This window comes from Trichosurus vulpecula, chromosome 2, assembly GCF_011100635.1.
Source record: "Trichosurus vulpecula isolate mTriVul1 chromosome 2, mTriVul1.pri, whole genome shotgun sequence".
NCBI lineage: Eukaryota > Metazoa > Chordata > Mammalia > Diprotodontia > Phalangeridae > Trichosurus > Trichosurus vulpecula.
The window spans coordinates 450,748,528-450,770,001 of NC_050574.1; the positions used below are offsets into that span (position 1 = coordinate 450,748,528).

At 38.5% G+C, this 21,474-nt stretch overlaps 1 protein-coding gene and 1 non-coding gene across 5 annotated transcripts in view; both read right to left on the bottom strand.

Moving 5' to 3' along the window:
* POLA1 (DNA polymerase alpha 1, catalytic subunit) overlaps window positions 1-21,474 on the bottom strand; it is a 322,857-nt gene that overhangs the window by 263,482 nt on the left and 37,901 nt on the right. For all 4 annotated transcript variants that reach the window (XM_036746570.1, XM_036746571.1, XM_036746573.1 and 1 more), the window contains 4 exons: window positions 20,077-20,176; window positions 18,678-18,802; window positions 12,120-12,269; window positions 11,492-11,614 (listed from right to left, as the gene is read on the bottom strand). In XM_036746570.1, the coding sequence (XP_036602465.1) occupies window positions 11,492-11,614; window positions 12,120-12,269; window positions 18,678-18,802; window positions 20,077-20,176 (498 nt within the window). The remainder of the gene's footprint in view (window positions 1-11,491; window positions 11,615-12,119; window positions 12,270-18,677; window positions 18,803-20,076; window positions 20,177-21,474) is intronic.
* On the bottom strand, window positions 19,310-19,441 carry LOC118840569. The gene has a single exon (XR_005009745.1).

The window sequence follows — 21,474 nt, forward strand, 5'->3', positions numbered from 1 at the left end:
AAAGATACAAAAACAAAACATGCCTTCCTGTGGTTCTTTTAATTTCTTGGTGGCAACCAATATAACAGCACTTAGTTTATATTCCTGGTATATCCTTTAGCCCACATCCTTTTTCACGGGTGGGGAAACCTGTGGTCTGGAGGCCACGTGGCCCTCTAGGTCTTCAAGTGCAGTCCTTTTACTGAATCCAAACTTCACAGAACAAATCTCCTTAATAAAAGGATTTGTTCTGTAAAACTCAGACTCAGTCAAAAGGCCACACCCAAGGACCTAGAAGGCCCCATGTGACCTCGAGGTTACAGGTTCCCCACCCCTAAAGATCCTTAATATCCTTTACACCATGTTCTCCCTCCCCTTCTCCCCAACCCTTTGCATCCAGAGGCACACTGGTCTCCTTCCATACAATATCATCTCCCAACTCCATACCTGTTCACTGGTTGGCCCCCATGTGTGGAATGCTCTCCCTCTTCACCTCTACCTCCTGCCTTCCCCTATTTTCCTTCAAGTCCTATCAAATCCTTAGCTGCAAGAGACCTTTCATGATCCCCCATTCCTACTGCATTCCTTCCTTTTAAGATTATCTTACACTAACTCTGAATAAATCTTGTATGTGCTTAATTATTTGCATCTTGTCTCTCCCATTAAAATGTGAGTTCCTTGAAAGTAAGGCTTGTGTTTCTGCCTTTCTTTGTATCCCCAGCACTCAGCGCAGGGTCTCCTACAGAGTAAGTCCTAAATCAATTCTTACTGACCATCAAGTTATTGTCAGGAATCTGCTGCAGTTTTCCATCTACCATGTACCCTCTGAGTAATCTGCAATTTGAATAATCCAAACCATGTGGTTTCATGCCCTGAAGTCACATAGCATAACCAGAAGAATACTGGTGCTAAAAAGTGAGGCTTCTGAAGCACTGATGAGTTTGGACACACTGAAAGGCACTATGCAGGCTCCTGAACATCGTCCAGCCTGATCTCTTCTTCTTACTCTATTGTGGACCCAACTCAATGTCTCGCTGCAGCAAATGTTCACAACATACACACTCATGATCAAAACACAGTAATCTGCCCATTCCGCTGTGTGACACAGCCTAGGCAATGTGTCCTTTTCATTCACTTTTTCTCCAAGATAATTGTTGAAACCAATCTATTTTGCATTGCTATGGATTTCCCTGAGGGTTTTTTTTAACTACAAATTATGCTCTAATGTTAACTGTCCTGAAATATTTTTAAAATGAACAAATGAGTATTCCCCGTGCTTCCTGGTAAATAAACATGTTGATCTGACCTCTCCCTTCTGCTTTCTTAATGTTACATTTGATTCATTACCTAAGGTTTAGGCCCATGCCCTTGAGGTCATGGCCAATGTCATTTATCTTCTTCTCCCTGCTGTGGTGCATACTCAGTAGCTATTATCAGAAGCATTTCTGGCTATTATACAGGAGCTAGTAATTAAAGAAAATATTCACCACGTAAGCCCAATCTTCTGGGAACAAGTTCTTTTTTCTGCCCCACACCAAGTGGTCACAATATCTAGACATTCCTAGAAGACACTGACATTTTTTGGTAGTCAAATGCCGGCTATCCAAAGCATCACGTCATGTGGTTCAACTTAAATAGAACATATACCCTACTCCTTCAGCAAGTTCAAAGAAACATTAGACGAAATCCTAAGAACAATGTACACTATTTATAGTTCCCTAGCTTATTAAGTTTCCCAAGTTTCCATTCGATCCAAAGACACACCCTACTGCACTGGTCAAAAAATGCAGTCAGTGTTTGTTTATAGCAGCAGTCTCACAAAAAACAAATCAGAAACAAATATAGGCAAGCGATCAATACTCCATATTTGTGACATAAAATTGCTTTACGTTGTCATATAAGAGTCTTACAATTTTAAAAAAAGGTCCCCTGTCTTGGGAAAGCAGCTTTTCCTTTATAGGTAAAGTGGCAAAGTCAAAAGTTATCAAGATCAAATCCCACCCCGAAAAGGACAAATTCTACAGACTTCTTCACATAAACATGGTACAGGTCTTGATAGTTTCCCAGAGGTATTAAGAACTACTTTTCAGTTACATTTTGCTGTGTTTCACTTCTCAAGAGAGGGAAGGTATTATCAGAGGTGAAATTTTTTTTTGGATATACCAGAGTTCAAAAGAGGGTAAGGATCACTCCAACCACAAAAATTAATAACTGAAAGCAAACAGGGACAGCTGCATGACCCAAAATTGGCACCAATTTTCAGAGAAGGAACAAGATCTCTAAAACTATTACTAGAGGGTTCAGGAATCCCTGGCATAAATCAAGCCGTTTCCTAACATACACACAGACAAAATCATTCTTCCATAGCCCCCCCTCTCACCCCCAAACTCCCACAACTTAACAAGCTCAACGTGATGTGACTTATCACAGTTATTTATCAAAAGGGCAAACTGACACAAGGGCACAGGGCCCCTTGAGAATCATGACACACAAAAAGAAGGCAATATAAGCATCCTCCCTACAATAAACTGCCCAAGGCCTAAAGGAAGCCAACAGATTTGCCAAAGATAAAGAACACTTTCTAAAGGACATACTGGAAATATTAAGGAAAGGAGCGCTCGAGTCCCTTGAACTCAGATCGGGCAGAAAAAAGTCGGTTCAAAAGGAGCGCTGTATTTAAGTAGTAATTCAGTTCAACACTTATTAAGGACTTACTATGTGCAGGGTAATTCTGCTTTTCATACATGGCTCATAGTATCTCTTCTCATAACTTTTACAGTCACCTTGAACCCATCCTAGGGTTCTCTTGTGAGGCTACACTATTCCTCATATCACTCATTCTATTACCTGGGCCAACAGATGATACAAATGACCACAGATATTTACTTTCCTTTTTATTTTAAGTTAAAGGAATTTAGTTGACGGCTGTGCCCTTTGTGAATAAATTGGTTCCTTCAGACTTGTATCAGCGCCGCAATCCTGAAAAACGCTAGTCCTTCCTGATCACGGTTCTTGACTTAAACCTCCTCTCCTCTGCCTTGCTGCTTCTAGCTGAAGTCCCCACCTGTCAGGAGATCTGCCCTAGTTCTGACTCGACTCCTGCCATTTGGTGGCCTGTGCAGAGAGGAGTCTAGCATCTGCAATTCAGGCCATGAGACTGATACGAACTTAAAGGAGCAGGTAGAAGAGGCCATTTAATAATAAAAGCAAGGTTAGCTTAAGTACAGCTGGTGACAGCAGGACAGACAGTCTGCTAGGCCAGCACCACCTGAAAAATACAAGAACCATAGTCAATTTCTGGGAAAACACCCAGATGTTCCAGGCTCAATTAGAGCAGACAAGCCGGGAGAAGGGCGTAAGTATCATCAAAAGCTCTGGAGTTCAAAACTGCAGATGTGACAATGAACTCGGAAAAGATCTCAAAAGTAGAGGAGAGCCACGGTCGGCCAATGCACGATGAATGAAGATCGCAGCAGGACCAGAAATGAATCATGATGGGCTGAGCCGGACAAGCCTTCGGTCAGCCAAGGTAGAGCCGGAGTGCGACAACTGCGGGATTAAAGTGTGTGAGGACAGGGCCACAGACAAGTAAGGATGCTCACCAAAAGGATACAGTAAGTAAAGAAGAGTTCGCTTGGGAGCACAGAAAAGAGAAAGAATCAATGAAAGCATGAAAAAGAAACGAACTCTTAAATTTCTCCTTCACTTGTTGAATTTCTTCTCTTCCTTTGGTACGCCCTCCAGGAAGCCCTTTCTTACTTTCCCTCAAACCTCACAAAGCGCTCTATTGTTTTTCTGTTCTATCATCTTGGTGTCTTATGGCCCTAGTACACAGTGGGGCACTTGAGAGCAAAGATTTGTCTTAGCTAAATTTTTTCTCTCTCCTACCACTCAGTGGGTACTTATTAAATATTTTCTACACTTGTACTTGTGGTAGCTTTTATTACTTCTCTTACCCCAGGGGAAATGGAGTCCAGGGTTTAACCAATAACAGATTACCCCCAAGAAGTGGGCAAAGCTAAGTGGTCCATGGCAGATACAACTCCTGACAAGAACCTAGGGCTCAGTCCTGCCCAGCAACCCCGTGCATTAAGAACAGAGCATGCTAAATGAGATGGGGACTGAGAATTCCATTTTCACAGTCTCTTATATCAAAACAAAACCAAAACATTGAAAACCAAGAGCTTATTATTTATAAGAACCACAAGATAAAAGAGGACTTTGGTTTATTTCACTCATATAGCTGTCTTTTATATTGGTACAAGCCTATGGGACAGGGAACTTCAAGAGAGTAAAATCTCACTATGAATATAGATGGTACACTTCTGCAACTTTTAATCTAAGAGAGAGAAAGAGATGTCTGGGGCACTAAAGTGTCTTTCCCAGTGTCATACTTGTCATAGGTGAGACTTAAACTCAGGTTTTCCTCAATCCAAAATCAGCTTTCTATCCAGGATGCATACACAATTATAAATCATTACTAGAGCAATTAGAAGTCATTTTAGTTTAAAAAAAATACAGTTTATGATCCTTTTGTAGGTACCCAAACTCACCCCCAAAAAGATCATCTTCAAGATGCCCATCTCTTACAATCCACCAAAAAAACCACACACACACACACACACACACACACACACACCCCCCCTATCAAATTACATATTAATTGGTTGGGTTAATTAAGCATAATTATAATATACTGATTCAATTCTCCCAACCAAATGTACTTTAGGCCAATTCAGAAGTCAATGTTTCATTACTTCCTGACAATGCATTCTGCAAAAAGATAAAAGAAATGGGGAAAAAAAGGTGGGAAGGCAATGTGATTTTCTGCCTTCCTCAGGAGCATCAGGCAGGAAGCTACATGGACATAGAGTCTAAAGTTTGAAGCAATTATCTCTCATTCTGATTTTCATGCAACCTGACTACTAGTGAATAGTGGTTAATAACTTCACACTCCCCACTGCCCCCACCCCCAATCTCTTAACGAGGAAGGAAGGGCAGTTTCTAAATTATTGCTCAGTCATCTTGGATCACTGCCAATGTCAGAAGCTTTAGAACACCTGTCAAATAACACGTTGCTTGTGAAAAAGAAACACACACCAAAGTGCATTTATATATAATTTTCATATACATGCTGACTGAAAACAGAATGAACACAGAAAGTCATTTGTTCTGGTAAGAGTTTGGGAGGAAGAAGTTTTCCCAGATTCAATTAATATAAAACAGAAGCACACTGGTAATACTTGCTCTGACACAATGTCAGTCTGTCAGGGTTCACTTTAGCATCCTCTGCTCCATTCCCAACAGCCTAAGTTAACATATGGTATTCCAAGGGGAAAATACTCAGTTTCCAACTTACCACCACCACCACCACCACCACCACCACCACCAAAAGATTAAAGCAGGAAGAAAGGAAAGCTTGGCATAAAATAGGTTCTATAAAGTTTCAAAGTTTAATTTTCCTTGCTCTAGTAATCTTTAGTTATTCTTAACAATTTAAAAATGACCTAAAGATTAAAACTCTTTTAATAATTTTTGTAAAATATTGAGTGCCTATAGTGCACTGCCAGAGATAAAAGCCTGAGACCCAGTCACTGAAACCTTACTAAGGGTAGGATTGTAAAATTCATTAAAGAAACAAGAGTATTTAACTAATAAATTAAACAAATACATACAGAGAGTGAAGAGGACAAACTGTTATTTTATTTAAAATTCTAATACTAAGTATTAGAACTTGAAGATTTATGCTGTTTCATTTGTTTTATGAAGAATGGCATTGATAGATTATTTCAAGAAAATTAAAAATAATTTTTGCAAAACTTTATGTGTTTTAATGTGCTTTATGCAACTGTTTCCAAAAAGCAGGAACATTACATTCATTGCTGATACAACAGCAAAAACTCATTCGTTATAATTAGCCTCATCTTCCAATCCAAACCTGAATGGATGAAAAGTATCAATTAAATAATATTTGGAAATAAATGCAGTCATTACTTTTAAGTACAAAAAGTCAATCTAGATACTTACAGTAATAAAAATGCCTTTCTTTTTAAATACTCTGTAATAAAGAGCTTAGATCAGTTACGCTGGCCTCTATTAACTCTGCAGGGGAAAGAGCAACGGACCTGGCACCATAAGCTGTGTCTCTGAATTGCAGCTCTGCCCCTTACAATCTGCGGGACTTTACCCAGGGACCTCGGCTTTCAGGTCTTTCTACAGGGTAATATGGGGGGTGACACAAATGATGTCAAAAGTATTCTTTCAACTTAAAAAAAGGTTCTAATCCAAGTCATTGTTTTCTTTACTGAAGACTCGTATAATAATGTTGTCACCTTTTAAGAAGCTCTCAAGATCCAGCATGTTTTATGCACATGGACATATTTCTACCTTTCTACGGAAAGGTGAGACCTTCGAGCTCTCCGACATTGACAACAAGGATGGTAATAGCTAACATTTAGCAGGCATTTACTAGGTGCCAGGCACTCTATTAAGCGCTTATTCTCCCAACAATCCTAGGAGTTAGGCGTTATCCCCATTTTACAAATGAGCAAATGAAGCTTATCTGATTTGCCCAAGGTCACACAGCAAGTAAGTGCATGAGGCCGAATTTGAATTCAGATCTCCCTGCATGCAGGCCCAGCGCTCTCTGCCCACGGTACCACCGAGCTATCCCCATGATAAAAATGATACAACTTGCCATTTCCAATGAATCCTCCAAGAGTCTAGGGCTTAGACTAATGACACCTTCACCTGTGCACTTCTCACCACTACCATTACCACCATCTCTGAACATAAACAACCATTTCTACTGCAGTCATTTCTTGGAAGAACTAATTTATGACCTCACGATGCACACATTCAAGTTTATCCACAAGGCGAAACTTATTCTCTGGTAAGAGAACCTCGCCACAATCCATCCACACATAACTAGAGACAGCGGCACAGCAGCAGTTCACAGGAAGGATGTCGTCCCAGAAGTCAAAATTGACTATGAAGACAATGGGAGCTAAGTGTTTACAACGCCCTCCATGTTCAACTGAAGTTGGAGACTATAATGTTTAAGACACTTTATCTGAAGGTAAACTGAAAACACACAGCCAAAAAAGATGAAAGCTGAAGCCAAAAGTGTTTGTCAATCTCCGACTACTAAAAACGGCGTAAAAATAGTCCAGATCTCTTAAAATTTATCTAGCCAACTACAATTTAGGTTTTTTAATGGAAAGAGAACTGCATCTATTTAAAAACAGAAATGGAGCCTACTTTCTGAATAAAAGAAAGTCAATCTGGTGAATGCAAAAGAGCAAGGGTGAGCTATAAAACCTTAAAAATGTAAGGAGTCTAAGGCAATCACACTACACATGTGTCATGTTATCTCAGCAACGCTAAGAAGGGAATTTTAAATTATTTTCATAAATTAATCCCAGTACTTATGCGCTAAACTGTATCAAAAGAAAAAAGATTCTGAATCTCAAGATGGGCATCTCCCTTCTATTACACATCAACAGAAAAAATGCCTCCTTATACATCTAGTACCTTCTAATTTAGAAAGAAACTTTCTTCACAACAACCCTGAGAGTTAGGGTCAGCTCTCTCTCCAGCCTGGATTTCATCACCATTAGTGAACAACAAGGCAGACCACCATTATCTCACCATTTATAGTCTTTTCCTGGGGCACTGAGAGGGTAAGCGAATTGCTCAAAGTCATCAAATCGGTGTGTGTCGGAGACAGGGCTTCCTAACTCCAAAGCCCCTCCTCTATCCGCTGTAACACACTCCAAGTATTACTATCCCTATTTTACTGACAAAGAAACTAAGGTTCACCTAAGGAAAGCAGGATTCAAACCCAGGTCTTCCAACTTCTGAACCCACAGCCTTTTCTACTTTACCACACAGTTTCCACGTATGCTAAAAAAGCTGCTTCTCACCAAAAACCACCGTTCACAGCAGTGGTCAGACCCACCTGTTACTGTGCCTTTCACATTACTTTAACACACCCAAGAAAACGTTCAAGAAGCTCTCCCCATCTTTGAATGTTTTCACATGCAATGAGCTAGGCATCTTTTCCACATGCATACTGTATTACAGGCAACACAAAGGCACGCAATCAGGAACCAGGCCGGCAAAGAGGCTGGTAAAGGCGACTGCAAAGAGAATGAAAATGGATGAGATGCAAAGTCAGGAGGCTTCAGAGTAACTCTATACTTGAACATTATAATGTATTTTTTGACTGAAAGAATGCTGTTAAGAATCAGATCCCCAGTCCAGGAATCAATATTTTTCCAAGGTAATAAACATAACAGAAAGTATAGATCACAGCCCTGTCACCTTTCCCTCCCCCCCAAAAAAGGCTTGCCGTTCTGTTGATTATTGATTCCTCTAAGCTAAGTGCCCTTAATTTTTCTTATGCGATGCACCCCTTGGTCAGTCTGTTGAAACCCACGGACCCCCTTCTCAGAACAGTGTCTTAAAACGCACAGAATAGAATACATAAAATCCAAAGGAAATCAATTATATTAGAACACAGGTAATAATATTTTTTAAAAACAAGGTCATGTGTTTCAAGTTAAGAACTCCTGCTCTAAGACAAAACACGAATGCTAAATTGAAGAATTTTCATGACTACATTTTCAGTTGTATAGTCAAACGATGGAGTGCAGATATGTAAACATGACATTAAAATTTCAAAATTTTTCACCTAAATAGTCTACTACTCTTCAGAAGTCTCTGAATGGATTAGCTGACCCTAAATCAATAAATCAAGGAATTATTCTAACGAGGGCATATTTCGGCATTTACAAAACCCTATTTAAAGTGTGACTTAGCATGAAACGAGAATTTAAGTTAACCATGACATTAAAATAACCGGTTTTGCCCCATTAAAGCTTGTAACTAAGGATTTTAAGTCTTCCAAAGTCAGAAACTATTTCAGTCCTCAGGCTCACATTACCATTTAATATTCAATAATTACAAGACTGAAGTTTTTCAGACCCAGTTTTAGTCACTGTCTTTATTAGAGTAAGAAAATATTTTTAAAAAGTCTGGAAGACGTTGGACATACAGGAGGTCACTAAACGACCGTCACTACTGTTCATAGAATAAAAACCTTAATTGATTAATGATCGCAAGGTGTCTATCGCCATCTAGTGAACAGGAACTCCAATTGCGACACTAGTCGCTTCACTACTGACAGCCAGGACTGTCCAAGTGCAATCCACGCTGTTCGGAGCGCGGGGACGGCACCCACCCCCTCTGCACACTCTGCTGGGCTTGTGCACCTAGATGCAGCTTGACTTTCTTTACAGAAAGATTTCCCAGCCTTCTTTCTCTGAAATAACGTATCTCATGAATTCACGGAAATACCACCTTCCCCCGGCCACGGTAAGAGACCAAAATTATAAACAGCACAAGGGTGAAAGATGGATGACTCCTGTGAACAGGTAACACTGACGTCCATCTGACACACCGTCATCCCTTTACAGCATCAGTAAGTAATTATGCCGAGTCTCCACTTAAGGCCACAACGTACCTGATTACACAAATTATTAGGTCATTAAATCTAAACCTGCATCTTTCTAATAAAATTAATGAGCATGTATAAAATAGCCTCTGAAGAATTGAAAAGAACACAAATTTCTAGCCCTCCCCAGAGTAAATGTCAAGTTGTATTTTAATGCAAACTCTACACTCTAATGGGTCATTCTGGTATCATCACATACTAAAACGTGTTCTCCCAATTTCTTTTCATGTAAACCTTCAAATAATTCATGCTGTAACTGCTGTTAAGATTTAAAAACTTCTATGTTCTTCAAAAAAAAATACTGTTGAAGAGTATGAACTTAAAAAGAGGAGTGCTTTACTAGAAAGGTGTTGTATTACAACCAAACATTATGAAAACTGGCTAGCATTTGGTGATACTCTCCCTTCCTTTAATGATAACTTAGGAGAATTTCCAAATCACAAATCCCTGATCAGCAGTCTAATATTACCACTTAAAATGACCAAAACCAAAGGCAGAAATTATCAGAGAGCATCATTTTGGCTTGTGATGCTTTTATTAAATCATCAAAAAATATAACTGGATTACATGAGTTAATATTTCCTATATGTGTGATTTTAAATGAGATTCCCTCCTATGGCAAAGTCTCCAGGGCTAAACTGCATAATTAGTATTTCCCGATAACCACAACTATAATCAAGTTTCTCCTGCTAACAGCTAATGATGTGGGCATAGTAATCTCAGGTAAAAGGGAAGCCAGAACCCAAGAATTTGAGTCACAAAATGGTTAGGAATGAAATTCTAGATGCCTCTTTGCTGGACTATTTTTCAAGAGGGGAGGCAGGAAGGAGAAAAAGGAAAAATAGATTTTTAAAAATAATTTGAGTTTTGGTTTTGTTCTATTTTCTAGGAGAAATGAAAATTGCGGTTAACCTGCCTATTAAATCCAGCTCAATGAGAAATGCAGTCCTTAAAATATAATAGATTTGGGGGGAGGCGGAAACACTGGTCAGATTTGGGGCTTATCATTACCCACAGTGCCCTGTTCAGCTTGCAGGTTTCCGAGCCAATGATGAAAATGTAACTACAGGGATTTCCCAACAGCAAGAGGCACTCTCCAAGGGAGTAAATTGTCAACTATTGCCTCTCATGAGAAACTTAAGAGTAACCTTGATCCGATCTCAATAGTCAACCTATGTATTATCACCCAGTTGGGGCATAGTGAGTGCATTTCCTAAATACAAAAATAAGATGGTATTCCATCAGGAGCTGCTGGATACATGCACAGAAAGAAAATCTGAATAATTCTAAAGTAAACTTAACGTAAGAAACCAAAATTATCCTCTCCTTCCAAAAGCCTCTAAAACACCCATTTCCATCATCTCCTTTAAGGAAACGCCTACATCTTCAGATAAGCATTCTACCCAAACAAAATTTGGATGGCTGTCCACAACTGAGAGCCAAGACAATTTCAGAACTGCAACAGTCCAAAGTATATCCCAATCCAGGACTGGGATACATACATGTAAGCTGATGGTCATTACCATGTGTTTGAACATGATCTCTGTGTCTTTGAAGCACAGTATCCCAAGAGAGGACCCACCATCATGCTTATTCATACCTCCTGTGGACACTATTTCTCAAGACTGAGCAAATGCAGCTCTATAAGCCAACATTTATTTAAGACTTTTTTTAAAATGTAACCACAATCCATAGCATATGGGGGAAAATAATGAAAGACAGTATTAAGTATGAGTGCAGATGAAGCCCATGCATCAATGAATGCCTATCCTAAACGTCCTAGTGTCTGGCAACCAGTAATAACTCCGTATGCTTTCTGAATTCCATCAACCTTCTTAAAATCTCAAAGTTATTCTAATGGGCACTTGAAGCTGCACAATCCAATTCAATTAAAAAACATTAATAAAATATGTAAGAAGACTGTTCTCCTAGTTGACCATAAAAGGAATGGTTAAAAAATTCCCACTTTCAAAGATGTCAAGATCTGTTACTTACCTCCCTTCCTTTGTATGTCACCAAAGCAGCTAATGGTTTGGCATAAAATCTGCTATAGGAAAATCCAAGACAGCCGTACATACTGTTTGCTGTGAGCTTCAAAGCCTTCTGTCTAATGTCATACTGCAAGGTTGCAACATGGCCAAAAAGAAAGAAATCAGAAGTTACTGATACCTAATATTCACAAACATGTAAGCAACTATCTTAGCTCACATCTTGGGTTACCAATAAAAAGGGGACAGACATCCTTCCACTGCCTTACGACACACACATAGAAAATTTTAACACTCAATTCCCACAGCTCCTAGAACAGAGGCGGGGGGCCGCAGGTTCCCCATCCCTGTTCAGAAGCATTAGCAAGCAGAGAAGCCTCACAAAATTCAACAGAATCCTAAGTGCCTGGTAGCAATCTTGGCCAAGTGGCCTCACTTTCACAAAAGAAGGAACGTCAAGAGACCCCCATCCGAAGATACCAGAACCTGTCTACTCATTCTTGCATCTGACTTTGTCAACAAGCAACATCGTCATGCATAACAAGTCTATGGAGACTCAAAATACCATTAGACCTAATGCCATTACAATCCCTTAAGCTAAGCTGAGGAGGAAGAGGACTGGCTAAAAGCGGTACCTGTAGAATAAGGTCTGGATTTAAATCTTGCTGCTTCATGAGCTGTTTGACTTGTTTTCTCCTCTCAACCAGTTTCCTGATTTCTTTGGGTAAAATGCCCATTTCTAAATCTGGATCTGGTAAATCAGGAATATCTTCTTGCTCTTCATCCTGCCAAATAATGCATTGTTCAAAAAGTCATATCTCAAATAAAACTACCTTTTTTTGAATAACAATGTTTACAGATATTCAATAAGAGCATCTTTAATTTTTTTTAATTACAAAATATTAAATATGTATTACATGATTACTGTCAATCTCATGTTAAAAAAGAGATAAGATGACTGGCCCGAAGTCAGGAAAATCAGAGAAAACTGGAACTCCTGGGGAAGGGGAGCTCTCTTTTTCAAACTAGATGTCAAAACCCCTTAAAGAAAAAATAGAGAGTCGTCTAGATAGAAGTTACAAAGCTGGACCCAGATACCCTGCAAAACCTCTTCCCTCCCTGCTACTATGTAAACATCCTTTTCACGGTCCTCCTCTTCTGTTCCTAGTCATACTCTGATTCTCATCTGGTAGCACCTCATTTTCCCCTGTAGCTAGCCCAAAATTTAAAGATAAACCATGGCTAAATGAGAACCTGATTTCTGAAACAGGTGAAATAAAAGAAATCTGTTAACAAAGCTCTCTTTACAAACATGAAAATCTTACCACTTCTCCTAGCCTGCTTTTAAATGTGAAATGAAAATGAAAGCTGTCACAAGAGCTTAGAAGTAAAATGTTAAAAAAATACTATTTTACGTGAAGGGGTCTTAACCTAGGGTTTGTGAACTTAAAAATATATGTATTCTAAAATAACTATTTCAATAAAATTGGTTTCTTTTATAATCTTATTTATTTAACACATTTAAAAACATTATTCTGAGAAGGGGTCCGTAGGATTCGAAAGAATGCCAAGAGGGTCCGTGACATACCAAAAATGTTTAAAAATTCCTGTTTTAGACCATTTGCCCTTCCACGCAGACTACTGAATTGAAAAATACTCAGAACTTTACCTACTATTGTAGTGTTTTAAGTAAAAATCCAACTATAAGTTAAAGTTTCTTTTAAAATTATGAATGTATATACTTCCTTGGGTCATGACAGTTCTCATTTTCAAAGGCATTCCTTATTTTTTATATAGTACTTTATATTTGTAAATTACTTTGTAATCACTAGAAGAATAAAAATATTTAAGAAATGCAAACAGCAGTCTTGTTAACATCTGTAGCAAGGAAAACAGACTTTTTCTGCAGCCACCATTATTTCTATTAATGTACTGCAGACTATGTTAGAAGAAGGGCACATTTGTCCTTTCAAAGGCTCAGAATTAAAAATAAACCTTCTAAGCTTAAAGGATGTTGAATCCATGCATGCCACATAAGAAGCAGAAACTCAGGATCTGCCAATTTGTTGTGAGCTATCACAGCCACTTACACGCTTGTGAACATTAGGTATCAACAAGTTGGCAACAAGCTACACAAGCATGAATGATCTTTGTACTCACTCTCACAAGGACCTATCATTTTCCAATATGGCGGAAAGGAAGGGAAGATCTAGAAAGAGTCTCATACTAAACTCTGATTCTTTTATATCAATTGCCTAAGTAAGCTATATATACAGTGAACTACTATTTATATTAATCCAAACTCACATAACCAGATTTATTTTTTTGCTAAACTTCATCAAATATTGTATTATGTAGAGAACACTGTAAAAGGTCCTGGAAGATACACAAAGATTAAACAAGGCACAATCTTAAAAACAAAGTTTAACTAAAATAAGTTCCCATATCAAGCTCACCATCTAATAGCCAAATACAATACATAAACAATTAACTGTGATATGAAATTATATGAGTGCATAAACAAACAAAAAAAATACAAACGAAGGGCTGTATGAAGTCTGAGAAGAGACTGACTGGGGGGTGGGGGAAAGATTTCATGAAAAGATAGCATTTGATCCGGGTTTTAAAAGATGGGCAGGATTTCAACAGGCGGGCATGGGGGTGGAGCAGGCACTCTCAAGTGTAGGAACACAGTAGGATGTGTATAGGGGATAACAAGCAGTCCAGCTTGCAAGCTTGGCTAGAGCACAAATAAAAGGACAATACTAAGCCAAGAAGTTAGAAAATTAAAGTGATGCCTAAAGTGTCAGGGCTTTATTTAGAAAGCAATAAAGATTTGGAATCAGGCAGATAAAGTGACTAAAATAGCCATACCCTGTGGCCCAGAGAGATCAATGACTTTAAACAAAAAAAGTCCCCATATATACCAAAATATTTATAGCAGCAGTTTTTTGTGGTCATGAGGATCTAGAAACAAAACAGACAGCTACTGATTGAGAAACAGCTAAACAAATTTTGGCACATGAATGGAATGGAATGTTGCTATGCTTCCAGAAACAACGAATACAGAGAAACAGACAGACTTCCATGAACTGCTACAGAGCCAAGGAAGCAGTACGGTCTAATGCTCTATAGTTCTATAACGCTTGCTGTGAACACGTGAATTTGTTTCAACATAAGTGATTTTTAAGGGAATAATTTTATCATAACTTAAATTTTGTGTCTGCTCATGAGTCACTCCACACAACCACATAGGCTGACCTCTTGACCTTGGCCATCAGGTTTATCAGCCAAAGACCACAGACAATGTTACTATTTATTGCAGTATTTATGTATTTCTTAACCATTTAACATAAAACTGCTGTCATTTTAATTAAGTTCCTATCTTTTTTGTGTGTCACTGATAAAAGTCTTTGAGTGTTGAATTCCTAGCACCATTTTTCCTATGAGCTCTGTGGTTTTTATTGTGCAATTTTGTGGAGCACAGTGATTTTTAGGAACGTAGACAGCAGAACTTAGAGCAGAACTGACTATACACAACAACAGTCACCACAACGTAAGTGGAAAGAACTACCAAGAAACTCTAGAATGAATATGTCCAAATTACCAAGAACAATCTTGGACGCAAAGAAGATGTGAGAAGGTACCCTCTCTCGTTCCTCTGCAGAGGTGGTTAGTCAATGAGTGTGGAATATTGTACATGTTGTTAGATATTTTCAAATATTGACAGATTTTGCCAAATTTTTTTTCTTTCCTTTCTCTTTTGTTTTTTTACAAAAGTTCTTTGTTGTAAGTAATGGATCTCTTAGAGAGGAAGAGATACAGAAGGAAATATCAATGTAAAAACAAAAAAAATCCACTTTAAAAGGGGAGGGAAGGCCATAGTGAGACTTTGAGGAGAGAAAAGCCACGTTCAAATCCGTGCATAAGGAAGGTCACACAGGCACAATTAGGCGGCCCTGTAAAGAATGGGCTGAAAGAACGAGAGTGGAAGCCTGAGGCAAATGGACAGCCCAGACAGCAGATGAGACCTTCTGTAATGGGACATAACCTTAGGGATGAAGAGAGGCTGCTGATGTAGAATCAACGGGGTTTCACTACTTATTGAATGTGAGATGTGAGGTAGAAAGACATGCCTTCAGGAACAGCGACATTTCCAACGTTGGTGACTAGGTGAATGGTAGTGCCACTGACCAACAGGGACATCGGAAGTAGTCGTCTTGGGGGGGAAAAAAAGGACAGTTTTGGACATGTCAAGTTTGAGATGCTAAGACACCCAGGCTGAGTCCTCTTGTAGATAGTCTGAAGTGGTAATCTGTGACCTTAAAGAAGGAGAGAGTGGGAGGAGTAGCAACCAAAAGCAAATGCTTGCAGAACACAGAGATTAAGGAACAGTAAAGAACAACCAGCAAGCAATACAGAAAAGGAGTAGAGGAGAGTAGAATTACCCAGGGAGTCAAAAGAAGAGTATTCAGAAAAAGGTGCTGGTCAACAGTGTTCAAAAAGGGTGAGAAATGAGAAAAGGCCTTTTTGAGACTGTCCAGAAGGTCAGTGTGGAGGACAGAGTAGTGTGAATGGAAACCAAATTACAAGGGGTTGAAGAATAAGCCTGGCTGGAAAATAAACTGAGGCACTGAATGGGGGCTATGTGTCCAAGAAGTTTTGACACAGAAGAAAAAGATAGGAAGATAACTTGAAGTAAGAGGACGGTCCAGGAGGGGCTTTTTTAGGATCAGGGAATCCTAAACACATCGGCAGGCAAAGCAAAAGAGACAATAAAGAGGGAAAGATTAAAGACACATAGAAGAGTACAGTACTTAAAAGGTGGGAAAGTCTGAAATTAAAGACAGAGAAAGGGATGAGCTTTGGCAAAAAGAAGGAATATCTCATGCTGAGACGAAGGGAGGAAATAACACATGAAAATAGCGAAGCGCTGAAGGAAAGTTGTTCAGTGATTACATCAGAATGCCCACATCTGTCCTTGCTGTTCATACAGATGACTGTACAGAAACATTCTAAAGGACAATCTTAATCATCAAAGCAACATGATGCTTTTTGTCTTATTAGTTTGGAATTATATTTGAACCTGAAACCAACACTCCATGCCTGGTATATATCTCTTAGTGAAGTAGATTATCTAAATAACTGGAATAATCCACATTTCCTAATGATCATCTTGGAGAAATGGGAATTCATTGTACATAGTCTTATACAAAAAGTATTGTATTCTTTTATTTCACACCATCTCTATCTAGAAAAAACCTAGAGTTCTAGATGTATGTCAAAATAAGATAATATAGAGCTTTGCAAACCTTAAAGTGCTATATAAATATTAATACATTATTACTTTTCTACCAGAGTTTTAAAGCATTAATACCTAGAAAGGAAGGAACACACTTGCTTTTTACTCTAAACCTCCACATCAGGGTGTGACAAAAGCAATCCTCAAAACCTCTTTTTATTTGCTTATTAGAGCAAATTCTCAACACTTCTATCTACTGTATTCCACAGTTATGGAACATGATTTCAATCCTAACAAAGATTGTCTGAATTAAATAGATTAGGGCTTAATGATTTAATAAACTAGATTTCACATAAGAGGATGACACTACTGACTATAAGTAGAGAAATAATTTTGACTTGTTTCTCTATCAGAGGGGATAGATTTATGTATACACATCTACTTTTCCTAGTTTCCAACCCTTTATGAACAAACAGCATGCATTTGCAAGTTGGCAAAATTAGTCTTTGCCTGATTAACTGGCAAATATCCAGATTATTCTAGCATACTACATGCACTAATGATCTGAACTGGTCACTCCCAAGGGTCTGAAGGGACTGTGCTCACTACAGTCACAATGACAGCTCTCACAAATCTCTACTATAATCTAGATTTTTTTAAAGAAAGCAAGGGGAAAATATAAGAACCAAGGCAATGAATCTCTGCTTCAATTTTGTACTGGGCAATGTTGTCAACCACTTTTGCAAAAGGAATCCTCTGTAGTGCAATCTAAAAGGAAAGTTCACACTTCTCCAGTGAATATTTACATTTATTTTATGTGTGTGTGTGTCTATATATATATGTGTGTGTGTTTTATATATATATATATAGACACACACACATAAAATATGTGTTTTATATATATATATATAGACACAGACACAGACACAGACACAGACACACACACACACACACACACACACATCTCCTTGTTGTCTCTCACATTAGAATGCAGGCACCTGAAAAATGAAGATTCTTTTTTTCATTCATTCTATTTGTATACCCAGAACTTAGCAAAGTCCCTGGCATACAGTAAGCACTTAATACTTGTTGACTGCTTAATTTATTGAGTATACTGGTCATAGGATCATAGCTATAGAACTACAAGTGATCTTGGAGGATCTCTAGTAAAATCTTTCCATTTTTTAAATAAAGAAACTGAGGCCCAACAGGACTTGCCTAAGGTCACATATACAGCTAGTGGCAGATCTTGTGGTCCCAATTCCCATAAATGAAGTCAGGAAGCTATGAGGACACCAACAATACCCAACAATGTATTTTATAAAAACCATTAAGAAGGAAAATTTTAAATAGAAAAAAACCTTTACTTTTCTATCCTGCAGGGTAGCATATGTAATTTATTCAAATTACAGATCTGAAAAGACTCACCCCAGACCATACAAGTTCTAAATAGTTTATCTAAGTAAGCTGAAGAAACAGATCCCATTAGGCCCAGCTTTGGTTATTTTACCTAAGACTAAAATACCAAATTTTAACACTGCAGATGTGTCTGCTAAGGTGGGACCATAACAGATCTTTCCTTTTAGCTGATTTTAGCCAAAACATGTAGGCCAACTGTATCTTCCTTGAAGAGGTTCTACCATTTTATTTTATGACCAATAAGCCACTTATAACTCCTTCAGATTTCAATTAGGTTAAGCTAAGAGTTGGTCAGTTAATAAACAAAAACAGATAAAGAATTGTAAGCCCTCCAAATACCACTCAACCATGCGTTCACAATTTCTCAAATCCTAACTATACCAGCCCTTTTTCCTTTCCACCTCAAACCCTTTTGAATTGTCTACTCAGAAAAGGCACATCTAAAAGAACCTTCCCAAGGAGAAACTAGAATGCCAACTACTCTCAAGTCCTACCTCAACATAAAGTCAAATTACATTAATTCAGTACAAACCTCTGTGATTTTTTGGTCCTCTGAAGCAATTCTTTGCACAGTAGTGAAACAAATGTTAAATTCTTGAATGATGGAAGGGTATAGGCTGTTGAAGTCCAGAAGTAAAATAAATTTATCATAAAAACCTGGGAGGGACAGGGAGAAAGAAGAATACATAAGAATTTCATCAATGGATAAGAGTGAACATAAAATCAGAACCAATCCAGTTCAGCAAGCACCAGCAAGGCAGTGGTGAAAGAGGGAGATTATTGGGGCCTTCTACATCGAAAATCTAACTTGGGCTAGAGAAAGAGCAGAGAAGACAAAAGGAACGGTAAAGCTGACTGCATTTCACCTTGCTCCCAATTCAACAGACTCTCTTTGGGAGTTCCAACAGGACCTTAGCATTTTCCAACACTGATCAACTGAGACACAACCTTATGATGCTTCTGACTTCTCAAAACAACAACATCAAAAAAAAAAAAAACAAAAAAAAAAAAAACGGTGCACTCTTTCCTGAGGGACAACCTGTTAACAACCCGTTAACAATGTTATGGTACAAACTTCAAACATTTCTTTTCCACAAATATGTCTTCAGAGAACATAGTGAGCAGCAATCCTTGCTAAAGGTCAGTCAGGAGACCTTCAATTAGATTTGTCAGAAGTGGAACGATCCAACCCTTGTTTACTTTCCAAGAGTGAACAGATAGCTTCTGTGTTTATGTAGGACACTTAGGATCAGTTATCTCCACATGAAGGAGAAACTGAAATAAAACCAATGTCCACTGATAAGAGACGTATTTAAAAAGAATAACAAAATCAAAGTTTATCAAAAATCTCTCTTCTGTAGTAAGTACCTAATAAACATCACATTAACCCTACGGTCTTTCTAAAGAGGCAAATGTGTGGAGAGAATTACCCTTGCAGTCACCAAAGGGATGAAGTCAGATTCAATAAGCCTCCTGTATAATCCGACAGGGACTCAAGACCTAACTCGGGCTGCCTCGGATCATGCAGTCAGATTCAGGCCTGGGGACCAATCCCCTCGTTTTCCAGATGAGAACATTAAGTCCCCAAGAAAGCGAGTGACTTGCCCAAGGCCAGAGAGCAGATAGCAGAGCTGGAATTTGAACACTGATCCTCTCGATTTCAAATCCAACATTCTTACAACTACATAAATGTGGCTAACAAAATCATCAGTAACAGTGATAGTTTTCTATTAAATAAAAAAAAATGTTCCTTCTAGATTTGTAAAATACATCTCAATCTCCAAAGTACTCTCCTTTCCAAAGAAATCTCTCTGAACAGGCTGAAGGATTTCCTGAGGGGGAAAAAAGGTTATTTTTCAAAAGGCAAAAGTGTTTCAGCATCTACAGCTGCCATGTCCTCAAAACAAGTGCATTCAGGCTCTAAACCTTACCAACTTTAGGATCCAACACCAAGCCGCCGGCATACGCAGCCTTCTTTCGTCCTTTTCTGGATTTATTTGCATCTCCATCAATGTCTTCATCTTCATCTCCCTATCATCAACAAAGAAAAATCCAAACCCGACTAACCATAAAGAATTAATTACAGAAGAGAAAGAAATCTGGTAATGATCTGTCTTCCTCATTCTCACTATGCAATTTTGACAAAATAATGGGTAAAGAACCATTCAAAAATCATCTTTAGAATACTTCATTATTTATAACATTAGTCCTTTTCAACCCCACACTATTTATAAAAAAAAAAATTTATATTAACAAAATCTACCTACGAAACTTACAGGAAGAGTCAACATTGGATAATGGGAAAAGCTCTTTAACAGGAGTCAGAAGATCTGGATTACCAATTCAGTTACAATGCGGTTTGTTCTGTGACCCTGGGCAGGCACACATTCTGAGACTTATTTTCCTTATCAATACGAAGGAAATAATAGTTACTCCAGTTATGGCTGATGAGGGACTGAGAAGATAACAGGTTTGTCGCTGGCCAGTATGAACTGCAAACAAGACTCAGCATAACCTGCAGGCCACAGGCAGGACAAGGGATTTCAGGACATTTTCCTCTACAGTTTTCGTGAACCACCCAAAATCTTTGGCAGGCAGCAGCTTGTGCAGGCCTGTCTTAGGGGCATCCAGGTGTTCAGGGAAACCCAAAACATGTGAAAAAAAAAAATCCCCTTGTTTGCAAAAAGATTCAAACAAGCTAGCTTATCTGGCCACGACTTTTGCCTGAGAAAGTCATTTCACTTAGCTTTCTACATCTATAAATGGAAGAAGTTGAACTAAATGTCCCTTTAGAACTCTTCAATTCTATGCATCGATGAGTTTAAATAAATGTTTCCTGTGTCAGTTTTGAGACAGGCTGTAGAGTATATGTCTCATATTCTAAAACTGAACTGTTTTGGCCAAAACTTACATTGTTCACAGTAGGATACTTCCTAACCAAACTAAAAACAAGGTTATAGAGACAATTTCAAAAGCATGTATATGATCTTTCATCCCAATCTTACCAATATCTAATGATGGAGCACAGAGAAAACCTATAATTAAGAAGCTGAGGAAATAAATACAACTCCTCACTTAATAAGCCTTCAATATTTTCCCTAAGACTTTGACGTTTATTTTTCACTAAGTCATAAAACCTTGGAGGATCCAGTCCAACTCCTTTCATTTTATAAATGAGGAAGTCAAGCCCACAGCTATTGACCGACAAGCCCACCATTCAAGTCCAGGTCTCCTTACTCCTAGGTCCAGGATTCTTCCCACTATGTCATACTGTCTCTCATCACCAAATGCCTTCCCTCCGGCCTCCTCAACATCCATGAACAGATTTT